Source organism: Triturus cristatus, chromosome 1_1 (assembly GCF_964204655.1).
Source record: "Triturus cristatus chromosome 1_1, aTriCri1.1, whole genome shotgun sequence".
NCBI lineage: Eukaryota > Metazoa > Chordata > Amphibia > Caudata > Salamandridae > Triturus > Triturus cristatus.
In genome coordinates, this window is record NC_140579.1 from 131,887,519 (window position 1) to 131,900,931 (window position 13,413).

The 13,413-nt window shown below is 49.2% G+C and overlaps 1 protein-coding gene across 4 annotated transcripts in view; it reads right to left on the reverse strand.

The window, feature by feature from the left end:
* The window catches only part of LOC146869795 (major histocompatibility complex class I-related protein 1-like), a 193,950-nt gene extending 187,040 nt beyond the window's left edge, over positions 1 to 6,910 (reverse strand). The window contains exon 1 of one of the 4 annotated variants that reach the window (XM_085616223.1): positions 6,738 to 6,910. In XM_085616223.1, coding sequence (XP_085472349.1) covers positions 6,738 to 6,801 — 64 coding nt within the window. In that variant the 5' untranslated portion in view covers positions 6,802 to 6,910. Of the gene's footprint in view, positions 1 to 1,552; positions 1,691 to 6,737 lie in introns of those variants that run through there. The other 3 variants (XM_085616143.1, XM_085616458.1, XM_085616307.1) reach the window with 3 other exon arrangements.
* Positions 6,911 to 13,413: the final 6,503 nt, after the last annotated feature.

Consider the following 13,413-nt stretch of genomic DNA (forward strand, 5'->3'; position numbering starts at 1 on the left):
TGGGCCAGGTAATGAGCACGGCATCCTGGAGGTATCGGATGGCCATCGCTTGCGAGCAGTCTTATCTGGTGGCGGGAACAGCGATACTCACTTGGGTCCAGTTCGGGTCAGGCATTCAACGGAGTAGAGCGGGCCATTCGCGCCTAGGGTTACGTCCGTCGCTGGCAACTTGGGTGTGGTGCAGTTTGCTCGGGGCAACGGACAGCGGACAAGCCCCCCGCAGCTGTGATCATGGTTTCGCGCATGAGGTTTCAGATAGATCCCCCGTCTTCTTCTTTTTCTTTCAGCGTGGGCACAGCAGGCTTGGTGCGCATTAGTCCGTGTTTCGCTGCGGTGGGGGAAGCAGCCTCCTCTGTTGCACTGCAGGCCCTCTGCTTGCGGTGTTTCGCGCTACCGTGTCCTGGTAAATTATACGTTCGGTCGCCGTGGAAGCTAGCAGGGTAGGGGCTGGTGTCGTTGCTATGAGTTAGGCCCCTCTCAGGCGGGCAAATGAATGTTTTATAGCAGGCAGTTCCTACCCACAGAAAAATCAAGTCTAACACAGGGCAATCTCCTCCTGCTCTACATCCAGGGGAACGTACAAGGGGGTAGCTAAATCACAGAATTTACATATGTAATTCTAGCCGACTTCCAAATGCACAAGGAATGCCATGATAAATTCTAAACAGATAGCGGAGGAATTGCATACAAGTGGGGCAAACTGGGACTTTAACACATTAAATTGTGGTATACAATATTGTTTTATATAATGCTGTACTGCAATACACAATCACTGTACACCAGTGGGTATAGTACCTTTAAATCTCAATGACGGCAACGTTTCAGCCATGACAGACCTGGGCAAGCACAATCTATCCTCTATCGTGCTTCGACCCCCTTAATGTACACCTACAATGTTAGTACCTCCATCGTACATTTGATTGATTAGATCCATTTCCACAACAACCTGACCCTGGCACTTTCGGCAAACGTTTATTAAGCTTTTAAGCACCTGCTGCAGCGTTCCTTTCACCCGGCAATTGTCAGGCCTCACATAATGTCAAGATAACTCCGGCGGTGAATTATCATTCTGGAAAGAGATCAGCAATTTTGATAGCTGAGGTTTTGACTTAGGTGAAGTCAGTGCAGAGGGTTGATATGCCTGCTGCAAGGAACGTGTGCCAAGTACATTCAGAGGGCATAGGATGCAAACAGATCAGCCGGTTGCTGCTTTCAAAAGGGACATCCTTTGGTTACTTGCTATGTATAACTTAAAGTCCTAATATAGGATAGTGAGCTGTCAACTTTCATCCTAGAACTGCATACGCAATGCTAAGTATACATTAATAGAACACCGATCAGTGTTGCAGAACATCCTAGGACACACCTACTATATCACTTTGTTGCATTATCTTCCAGGATGATTCACATGCCTGTAGTTGCTCTAATGTTTTTAAAAGGGAGAAGATCCGGCCTATCGGATTGAGCTACGCTGCGCAGAAGGGGACACTATTTACATAGGAAGGAGTCGCAATAGCATAGCTTGGAGCAGGAAGGAGTCTCAGTAACATACCTTGGTATAAACTACGCTCATCCTCGCCGGGCGAAGACTTCGCATCGGAATGTTGTCAGTTTTTGGCCCCAGGGCAAGAATGCTAGGCATGGTAATAAAGACACTTGTCTCTCTGCTCCGGACGTATCCTTGTTGTATTGCAGTCGGTTTTCTCATTGGGGAATGGCATTCCATAATTAGATTCAATTTCGTTACAGTATCACATGTCCGTTTGATAGTTGATTGGCTCATCGAGACTCCGATTCACCCTGCTAAAAAAAAAAAAAAAAAAAAAAAAAAAAAAAAACCCTTGATACAGAGTAGTGTTTAATCTTCAGCTAGTGACTGCAAGTGGGGCATACCAGAATACCCTTCTGGAGACATGACTAGAAAGAAAGCAGGAACAATGTAGGTGCCGCTGCCAAATCAGTCCTGTGCGGCTTTCCGGCCAGGCTGCTTTCACCGTAGGCTAGTCCAGCAGTAAGGGTACCCAGATATCAAAAGGGCAAGAACCAGGGGCGGTCAATGAACATATTGGCCTTGAGCGTATAGTATGAGCGTATAGTATGAGCAATCAACCCGTATTTATTCATAAATTCCTTCCGTGTGAACCCCTCAACATATGTTTTCTCGTGTTTGGAAATGGGGGACATATTTACTTACTAAATCCCAGACTGCCACAACTCCTACAACTCTACCGCATCGCCTGGCAAAGCAAGGGGTACGTTTGCAATATCCAAGACATGCATGTTCAACATGCAGACAGGAATCGGAGGAAAGCTGGGGGGGGCGATGGTGCAAATAGTGAAGGGGCATCTGGTTCACGGCTTTCAGGAATGAAAACGGCCGCCACGGTAAACTTTAAAATGTATGGTAATGCTGCACGAGCAGCAAGGTATCGAGTGTTTGCGCGCTTTACCTGCACACCAACTAACGCCACCCCAGGGACACGCACTTTTCTTATTGGGCACAGGGAGATTAAGTGATTTTCCAGAATCACTGCATATTGATAAGGCGCTGACACTTCTCTCTTCCTATGGGCACGTCTTGCCAGGTGTGATTGGCAAAGGTTTTGCCTCCAGCCAGCCCAGGTTAACACCCATCCCTACAAGCCAATTGTTCATGGTGGTATCGGGCCGCATTTACACAGCGCAGTATTTGGCCCCTGGGGCTGTCAGTGTCGCAAATTACTAAAATTCCCTGAACTGTAGGTGTGGCCGGGTTTTACACGAGCAGAAGTTTGGGGAGTGCAAGCCTCCACATAGGGGGTGGTTGGCTGAAGCTGATGAACTACTTCAAACGGTTCACAGCACTGCACGTGGGAGAGTGGCAATGCCCTGTGCACTCTTCAACCAGACACCGGGAATGGTATGCCCTCACCGACATGTGCGTAGCACCTTCTGAAATAAGCAGGACCAGAGATGTGCTGCTCTCCACTGGCATTTGACAGGTTAATGGACAAGGCTAGCGGAAAAGCCAGATGTATTGTCATGAGTTAAGGTGGTCGTGACCGAGGCACTGGCAGGATAGAGACACTGCCAATTATGGGTTAGGAACGAAATTATAACGGGGGCTCACAACAAATTATTTGATAGCAATGGGACGTTTCCTTTCAAGCCATGATGTCGGTGCCACGACTTACCTACAGCACTGCAACACCGGTGTAACAAGGACTGTAGGCAAAGATATTAACTCCTTTCAGCAGCAATAGAGTCCAAAGCTAGCTGCTATTCAACAAGCAAGGAATTGGATACGCTGTCCCAGTGGAGAGTAAGGAAAGAGTGGGATAACAGCGGGACTAGTATAAGACTCTAGCGTCCAATTTAAGGTATCTTAATTTGCAAGTAGAGAGGCCAAACCGGGAGATGTTGCTAAGATATTGGCCGGTTGTAGTAAACAATAGACTAATACGATGTGAAAGGGAGCAAAGTCAGATAACAGTGATGTCAGCTGTGTTTATATACGTAGGTGAAGGGGTTAACTCAAACGTTACCTTCACCCTGCTTATGGTGCTGTAGCTGTTGGGAACACAATTACGTGCCAGTTGGCACCCAAATTGGCCAATTGGAAAGTATCAAGGGGATGGCAGGTCCTTAAGCGCCTATTTCACCAATGCCCTGTTACCGATGCCATATTTCCAGCCTGAAAATCAGATTTAGGTGTTACTCTTCTCGCCCAGCATTTCCTTGGAGCCAGGGAGGGGGAAAACGTTCACAAATTTGGGTCCTCGAGCTGAGCGATGTACCTTCGGCAGCTCAGTCAGCCATACCGGCTTTATCCGGAGTCATGAAAGAAGCAGACGTCCATTTAGCAGTTAAAATCTTCTGTCCTGCTAAAAGAAATCATGCAATTGCCCACCTTAGTGCTAGGTTATGAAGGGAAGCGATGGATTGACGAATTCAGCTATGGCTTAGTTCTGACTACAGTTGTAGGTGCTAGACCTTCCCATAATTACGATAGGAAGATCTGCAGTGGCATCGCTTATAAGGCTAGTAACTCCAGGCACGCCTCAGCTGAGCGGCATTGGGGCCTAGAGTCATTCGTGGTTAGTCTGCCCTGGGCTTCTGAGTAATGTTGCTACTTAATGCCGTATATTTACGGTTACAGAACAGGACCCATTATTTAGCCCACTAAAGCTGGCTCGCAGGGGCGGCCACCTATAAACAGCGAAAGGAGGAAGGGGGGCTCTGGCAGCGACGGTAGCCTCCCCAGAGCTGTGGCGGAGTTACAGGGCGATCTGGATGCAGACTGGTACAGTAAGGGTACCTCTGCGACAGGCGGTACAGTAAGGGTACCCCTGTCCGGCACAGTAAGGGTGCCCGAGCCAAGGTCCAGGAGCCGAAGGGGGTTCTGGGAAGACCGCGACGGCGCCCCGTTAGTCCTTCGGGCGGTTGGGGGGCCTGACCAACCGGGGGTGGCCACAACACGCTCCGCCCCTGTCGGAAGGGGCGGGAGTAGGAGGCAGATCACGTGACCCAGTGGATGATCTGCAGATATTTATGTGCCACACTGCCGGGCATCGACCCACCGTGTGTGCTGGCTCACCAGGCGGGCGGGCAGCAAGGGGCTGCCTGCCCTGGATCGCCCGTAAGATAACCCAATTTTATTCATACTGTGTTGTATGAAATAAACCTGCAGCAGTTCTTCACCCACAAATAAAGTGTCAGTGTAATCTTTGGGTGATGTCTGTGTATGCGTGTTGACTGAAGCGGATGACGGTGTGGTCACTATGCCGCTGCCCGCGTCCCACGCAGTGGGACATCAGCAGGGCAGCATTCTAGTGGCCGCCCGTCGGAGCCTTCCCCCCCCCTTGCTGCCTCGCGCGCGAGGCCTACACCCACTTGGGAAAAACCCCTATCGCGTGGAGCTGGGGGCGGGGCGGGGGGCGCGGCTTACTCCCTACTTAGTGGGCTCTCTCGCCCAGTTCCTCCTCTGTCTCCGGCGCGCCGCACCCTGCCTGGACACGCGTTCTCCCACCCTTTCCTCTTACCCCGCGTGTCAGGATCAGCGCGTTATTGGAATGTTTAATTTTTCTTTTTTGCGTTGCAGGCGGAGTTACAGGGCGATCTGGATGCAGACTGGTACAGTAAGGGTACCTCTGCGACAGGCGGTACAGTAAGGGTACCCCTGTCCGGCACAGTAAGGGTGCCCGAGCCAAGGTCCAGGAGCCGAAGGGGGTTCTGGGAAGACCGCGACGGCGCCCCGTTAGTCCTTCGGGCGGTTGGGGGGCCTGACCAACCGGGGGTGGCCACAACACGCTCCGCCCCTGTCGGAAGGGGCGGGAGTAGGAGGCAGATCACGTGACCCAGTGGATGATCTGCAGATATTTATGTGCCACACTGCCGGGCATCGACCCACCGTGTGTGCTGGCTCACCAGGCGGGCGGGCAGCAAGGGGCTGCCTGCCCTGGATCGCCCGTAAGATAACCCAATTTTATTCATACTGTGTTGTATGAAATAAACCTGCAGCAGTTCTTCACCCACAAATAAAGTGTCAGTGTAATCTTTGGGTGATGTCTGTGTATGCGTGTTGACTGAAGCGGATGACGGTGTGGTCACTATGCCGCTGCCCGCGTCCCACGCAGTGGGACATCAGCAGGGCAGCATTCTAGTGGCCGCCCGTCGGAGCCTTCCCCCCCCCTTGCTGCCTCGCGCGCGAGGCCTACACCCACTTGGGAAAAACCCCTATCGCGTGGAGCTGGGGGCGGGGCGGGGGGCGCGGCTTACTCCCTACTTAGTGGGCTCTCTCGCCCAGTTCCTCCTCTGTCTCCGGCGCGCCGCACCCTGCCTGGACACGCGTTCTCCCACCCTTTCCTCTTACCCCGCGTGTCAGGATCAGCGCGTTATTGGAATGTTTAATTTTTCTTTTTTGCGTTGCAGGCGGAGTTACAGGGCGATCTGGATGCAGACTGGTACAGTAAGGGTACCTCTGCGACAGGCGGTACAGTAAGGGTACCCCTGTCCGGCACAGTAAGGGTGCCCGAGCCAAGGTCCAGGAGCCGAAGGGGGTTCTGGGAAGACCGCGACGGCGCCCCGTTAGTCCTTCGGGCGGTTGGGGGGCCTGACCAACCGGGGGTGGCCACAACACGCTCCGCCCCTGTCGGAAGGGGCGGGAGTAGGAGGCAGATCACGTGACCCAGTGGATGATCTGCAGATATTTATGTGCCACACTGCCGGGCATCGACCCACCGTGTGTGCTGGCTCACCAGGCGGGCGGGCAGCAAGGGGCTGCCTGCCCTGGATCGCCCGTAAGATAACCCAATTTTATTCATACTGTGTTGTATGAAATAAACCTGCAGCAGTTCTTCACCCACAAATAAAGTGTCAGTGTAATCTTTGGGTGATGTCTGTGTATGCGTGTTGACTGAAGCGGATGACGGTGTGGTCACTATGTGTTACACTGATCCCCACACATGACCTTCACCCTGTGTTGCACTGATCCTCACTCACAGCCCTCATTCTCTGTTACACGAATCCCCACTCACGACCCTCACCCAGTGTTACACTGATCCCCACTCACAGTCTTGACCACGTGTCACACTGATGTGTACACACAGCCCTGACCCCGTGGTATACTGATCCCAACACACCTTCCTGTCACATTTGTTACACTGATCCTCACACACCACCCTCACACACCCCAGTGGAGCCCACCTGCCTATTCACTCCCCCACCCACGATGTGTTCCCCCTCCCCAGGTCACTCACCTGCCCGGGCCGGCTGCAGACAGAGCGCCCCAAGGAGCAGGAGGACGGGGGGACCCCAGGTCATGATTGGAGGGGGGGGGGGGCAGCAGTGAGGCCACAGGGGAGGTAATAATCACCGCCTGAGAGTGAGGACCAGCTCTGATGAGAAACTCAGGAGATTGAGATTAGTTCTCTCCCAGGGCTCGGGGAGGGGGGGGGGCTCGGGGAACCCACCAATCAGAAGACAGAACAGCAGCGCGTCATCAATCACCAGATAGAGTCTGCGAGGAGCTAGAATAAAGTAGATGCTAAAGTGAAAGAGACCAGCAGAAGTTTAGTTTGGTGTCCTTTTGAGTCCCCTTTTGATCTCCATTCATATTGCTTCGAAGCCCCCATCGCCCGTCCTGGCTGCCGACCACAGCGAAGAGCCTGAACAGTGGTTTCACCCTCCTCCTCCCTCGTCGTCATTTTAATAATTCTCCCTAAAGTCTCCAGTTTTGACCCTATCTCTGCTTTGCTCCCTTTGTTTCCGTTGCTCTGGTGAGCGCTGCCTCTAAAAGTGCTTAGAAGCCTTGTTGTTATTAATGGCTGGGGAGAGGATGCGTCATTATGGCCAGAGCTCCCAACTTTATAACTGGGGAACCAAGTGTTGGCTCAACATCCTGTGATTCAAAGAACGTTGTTCTCTCCTCGTGATCGCAGTAGGAATGTGACGTTGTGTAATGTAACTGGTGCTCGTGTAAATCGGTCCCTGGACTCAATTTCGCGCCCTATCAAACTGCAAAGATTTTCTTCTGCCTTTTCTTCCCTCAGCTCTTTTATGGGCGTATTTACAAGGCCCCTAATGGGCTTATTTAGAACAAAATCACGCAGCACTGCACCCAGGCCATCTTGCTGCGCCGCTGCGTCATTTTCAGAGCACAGGGATGCCTCATATTAACAACAATATGTGGCTTCCCTGTGCTTTCCCCTGCACTGGCGCACAACTGGCTGCCATGCGCCAACGGAGGCACCCTTGGGTAATGTTGCAAGGGTGCCCGCTTGCACGGATGATTGTTTTGATGCAGGAAGGGACACCTTCCTGTGATGCAGGAAGGGACACCTTCCTGCACAAAAACAATCATTGATGGTGTTTTCCTCTTTCTATGCATGCTGCAGAATGCAGGACTAATAGAAAGAGGAACAAGCATTTGCAATCCAATTGGTGTCGCATTTCTCAGAGTTAGAGCTATCGGCGTTGTAATTGACAATGTCGTTTTACCCGTGTATTTTGGAGTGGAGTGGATGTATGTGGTGTGAAGTGGAATTATGTGCATTGGATTGAAATTGTTAGTTGTGGAATTGTGTGCGGTGGAATTGTGTAATATGTAGTGTAATTATGTGGCATGGTGTGCAGTTGAATTATGTGGATAGTAATTATGCTTTATTGTGTGTACAGGAATTATGTAGAGTGGGACTGTGTGTTATCGTGTTTAATTATCTGTAATGGTATTTTGTGTTGCAGAGAGCAGCCGCGGCCCATGCAGGTAAGTGTGGTGGGGCCGGGTGGGTGGTACTTCGATGGACGATGATGAGGGAAAATTGATTATCATTATTGATTATTATTTATTTAATTTTCCCTCATCATCGTCTGTCAAAATCCCCCTCCTCCCCCAATCTGGACCACCGCTCTTACCTGCACGGGCCTCGGCTGGTATGTAGTGAAGTTTAATTATGTGAATGTTTTGTTGAATTTTGTGGGATAATGTGGAATTCTGTGGTACGGATTGGATGTATGTGGTGTGTTGTGTAATTGTGGTTTGTTGTCAAATTACGTGGTGTGTAATGGAAATGTTAGAAGTTGAATTGTGTTGCATGGATGTGCGTGGCATTGAGTGAAATTATGCTGATTGGAATTATGTGGCATGGTGTGGAATTCTGTGGTGTGGATTGGATGTATGTGGTGTGTTGTGTAGTTGAGTTGAATTTTGTGGTGTGGAATGAAAATGTGTAAAGCTGACTTGTGTTTCGTGGAAGTGTGTGGCGTTGAGTGAAACTATGCAAATTGGCAGGGTTTGTAGTGCAAATTGAAAACGTTATTGGTGAGGAGAGTGGAGGAGTCTTTTGGCTATGAAAAAAGATATTAGTAATTACAAAGGTGCAAAACCAAGGTTATATATGAAAACATTTGCTTTAACTGAATTACGTGATTCTACGGCTGCGGTATGCTTGAGCGTGGTACTGTTTGTGTGCTCTTACAGAGAGAGAGATGTAAAATAGGAAAACACAGGTAACATATAATTCTGCCTGAAGGAAACAATAAAGGTGAATGGATGACACATTTACTAGACTTTTAATGAGGAGGGTCTAAAACTACACACTGCCCTATATGAGTTCACAGCACATGCCATCTTAGAGACCTGTTTTTATTGTCAGCGCAGTTTTTAATCTGTCATTAAACATATTGATGATAATTTGTGATTACTATGTTAACTTGTTGCATAATAGATTATTACATGTATATTCCACTATGAGACTAAGATGGACTACAATTATAGTTTAATGGGACTGCAAAGGGGTAGAAGCTGCCCTCATAGTCCTAACAGAGGTCTAATAAACAGCTCAGGCACACACATGGCAGGCAGCAGCAGAACACTGGGACCTCTGTAAGCCTATCAAAAGGGACAGAGCCAAATAATATAAATGTAACCAGATTAGGTCTTAATGACCCTAATTATTCTTGTTGCAAAAATATGAAAACATATGTGGCATGACCCCTTGGGTCCCATTAACTGAATCCTTCCAGACGATTTGCAATCCACCAAAGTTTTAGAGAGTACTTCTGGGGGTGCAGTCCAAAGATGACTGCCATCACTGGGAGCGCTGGACTAGCTCCTTTTGTTCTCTGCTCACTGAGATATGCGTAGAGGGTCAGAGTCTTTTGGCTTGGTGTGAGCAGTGGGTACCAAGCTTTACTCATGGAGGTTGCACTCTGGTGCCGATCCAGGACAGAACTTGGGCGACTGGGCTGCAAACCTTTGGCTTGATTTAGAGGCTGCACTGGAGTGCAGAATAACACATGGTGAAGGTGGTAGCAAGCACTACAGCCCCCCTATCCCTTGAGATAAAGGAAAGGGGTGGCTGAGGTGGTAATATTTCTGGAGTAGACCGAGGGAAACAGCGTCAGAGACTTCAGGAGCCGCATGGTTAGCTGGCACAAGAAAAGTGATGGAATATCTGGGCAGTGGTGGCTATTCCTCTAAGGAGGAGGAGTGTCGTCCGACTGCCAGGAGCAGCAAAGAAAGGAAAAAACAAAGTGATAATAACGGAATGTTATTATCATTTAATTTTTTCCTCCTGCTGAGGGGGTGGGGAGGAGCTGCATGGGTGGAGTGGTAGACACTCCTGTGCCCATGACTGTTTGGTCGGCACTCCAGCATGCATGGAGAACGTGCCTACCCCAACAGCCCCAAGCTGAGCACTGTGTGACGGCACTCAGACCAATCACAACGTTCCATTGGAGCGGTGTGACTGGCTTAGGGGTGGGAGCCTGGCTGCCTGCTTCCTTTCTGCTCTGTAGTCGTACACAGGCGAGCAGGAGAGAAGAAGCTGGACCCGGCGGCGACAAGGTAAGTTTTTTTTAACTATTTCTTTTTTTTTTTAAAGCAGCACGTGAGCCTTTCCCCACCCCCCTCCACCCTGCCCCTGCCTCTGGGTAGGAGTGATTGACAGAGAGGGAGGTCCCCCCTGAGCAACACATTGATGGTCTTCGGGCCACCAGGCAGGTTCCCCCACATAACACATTGCAACAGTTATCAGGGCTGCAGAGGAAAAGGTGAATGGGAGTTCGGGCTCTGCCAGGTGACCATCCGGAAGGAGCATCTAAGTGAGGAGTTTGCAGCATGCAGGGGTGAGGCCAGGGCACACGTCCTAAAAAAAGAAGTGGGGGGACTAACCAAGTTAGGCAGTATGCAAGTGACATCACACGTGACATCACAGGAAGTGGCATCACAAAAAGTGAAATCAGATCTTAAGCCCTCACATATATGTTTAATAGGTCTATCATGATTACATTTGAGCGCATTTCGAGTTAAATGCAAACCCTCCTGACTGAGAGTCACACTTTTGTAAGCTACGCATAAAACAATGTTGCCTTTTGTCAGCATAAAGCTTCCTATACCCAAGGATTGAGCAAACTAACTCTACGGCCAGCCTACTCAACCAGGCATAATATTCCATATGCAGCACATTTCCATGTAGCTGTGATTGCTTTAGCTGCCTGGGCTCTCCGAAAGTGAGACCACTCTCTTATGCAAAGTATTCTTACTCAGCCTTGCCCACCTCTTAATGTGTATGCAGTGGGCACCTGCACTCATTTTCAGAGATTGGGACTCATTTTTCGCCAACAGACCATGACCCAAAGTAAGAGAGAAAGAAAGAAAGGGAAGAAAGGAGAGAGGTAAGAAAACAATGATGAAGGCAGAAAAGGGGATGAAAAAACAACCTGCAAGAATAAGCAATGTTAGGGTACTGAAAAATGGCAACCTTAGCATTCACCAATAGGACCCTGAGAAAAGGTTTGGGACTCTGCGTTTATGTTTTTACAAATCACACACTGCCCCTCCCATACCCCAAAATGTCACCACCTTTAGCAGCAGGCATCTCTCGTGCTTATTGTTGGCATAACTATATCTAAACCACCCTCACATTTATCAGCGCAACCTGACAGCTCACCCTGGAATCAGTACAACCAGAAAACTCACACAAAGAATGGACCATACATTTTATAGTAAGAGGTATCAGCTCCACATCAAAATAGGTGTAAGCTGCGCAGTGTCCAGGGATGAAATGGAAATGGTGACAAAGGTAACTCACAAGAAAAAGACTAATAAGACCTCTGCATACTCTAGATATTTTACACTGCCACAATGGTGCACCAGAGACAGACTACATGACCTATTTGTTTTCAGTAACACTGACCTATGGGCTCAGCTATTCACTGTAACTCATCCTGAAGGAGCCAGCCCTAGGTGAGCACACATGATCTTTCATTTCATAGATAGCCTAACTCTGAATTACATCAGTCGCTCATACCTAAGTAACAGTAAAGCTACCCAGTGTTATTGTGTTATAATACAGTACATTGCAAAGTTTGCAACTTCGCTGCAGTAGAAGAGCAAAAAACAAATCCACCCATACCTCGCCACTGTAACAATTTGACAACATTTAGTACAGCCATATCTAGCGCTCTTGAATTTCCAAAGTTACACATATGCAATTTGTCTTCCTTTCAAGGAAAGCAGCTCTTCAACATTTAGGGGTCCATTACGATAGCGGGCGGACTCGTAAGGTAGCTAGGGACCGACCGCCAAAGTTGCGGCGGTCCCGCAATGTGGATTAGGATGCGCCTGCCACACTTGCGGGCGCATCCTGTGCCTATCACATTGCGGGTGGATCTGCTGGCTGCAGACCCGCTCGCAATGTGAGAGCACTGTGAACGGCATTGCCATGCACTACATGGCAGACACCACGTGGTGCCTGCCACGTAGTGCATGGTAATAAGGGGGGGTACCATAGGTACCACCCCCATGTGCAACCCCAGCCCATTTCACCCTGGGGGACCCGGCAACAGGCCCCCAAAGGCAAGGACCGCATGCCTTTCCATGGCGGCAATGCCGCCATGGAAAGGCGATGAACCGCCTGCATCATAATATGGTTGGCTACCGACGGCCCGGCGGGGGCGAGCCGCCCGCCATCCTAATAGGCCCCCAAGTGACTGGTACTGGTAAATAAAGCACACAATTTCAAATGTTTGGAAATCATATTTTGTTGTAGTGTGACATATTTAGATACTTCTGCACAAAACTGAAATTTTTGGGTCATGGAGATGCATGCAGGATTATGCAAGGCAGTCCTTATTTGAAGTGAAATGTGCACAGTTGTGGCATCTGCCCGCCACCCAAGCTTCAACATAATTTGCCAAGAATTAAAGACAAAGCATCAACCTTTGATGTTAAATAGGAGAAATAAAGATATATCCATCTAATGTCTGAAATGAACAATGTGAAAGCAGAAACCCTAGGTTCAATCCTGGCTACCCGGCTTCACCAAATTATGATTTTCTAGGCAAATCTTTCTTGTGTTTGATTTAATCGGCTGTAATGTTGTACCTTGTATAATAAGAATATATGATGCGTGGAAAGGAGGAACCAAATAGGTTCACGGCCAGAAAGAGACGTTTGATAAAAGTTTGACTACAAGGTCCACTTGCCTCCTTACCCTCATGGATCTGTAAATAGGACGCTACTAAAGAAATGCTAATAGTAGCGGCCAAATGGGTCGGTATGTATGGCATGTATGAATATGGTGAATGAAAGTTTCACAGCTGAATGCAAACAAATAGGATACTTTTAGAAATAGGGGTCTCTAGTTGGCAATGGTTTGCACCTTTGTCCAAGTAGGGACCCTTCCTTCTAGTCAGGATAAGGGGGATATACTACTGAAATAACGCCTGCTCACCCCCTTGGTAGCTTGGCATGAGCAGTCAGGCTTATCTCAGAAGCACTAATAGGCACTTTGCAAAAACAACTATAAAATGCAGTTCCTTAAAGCCGGTAGTTCCGTCCGGGGCTACCATGGTGCTACAAACAACAGAATCCAACAGTTCTGGCTGACCTCGTTGGTGCAGACCGACGTTAGTGCCAGCAGACTCGTAAAC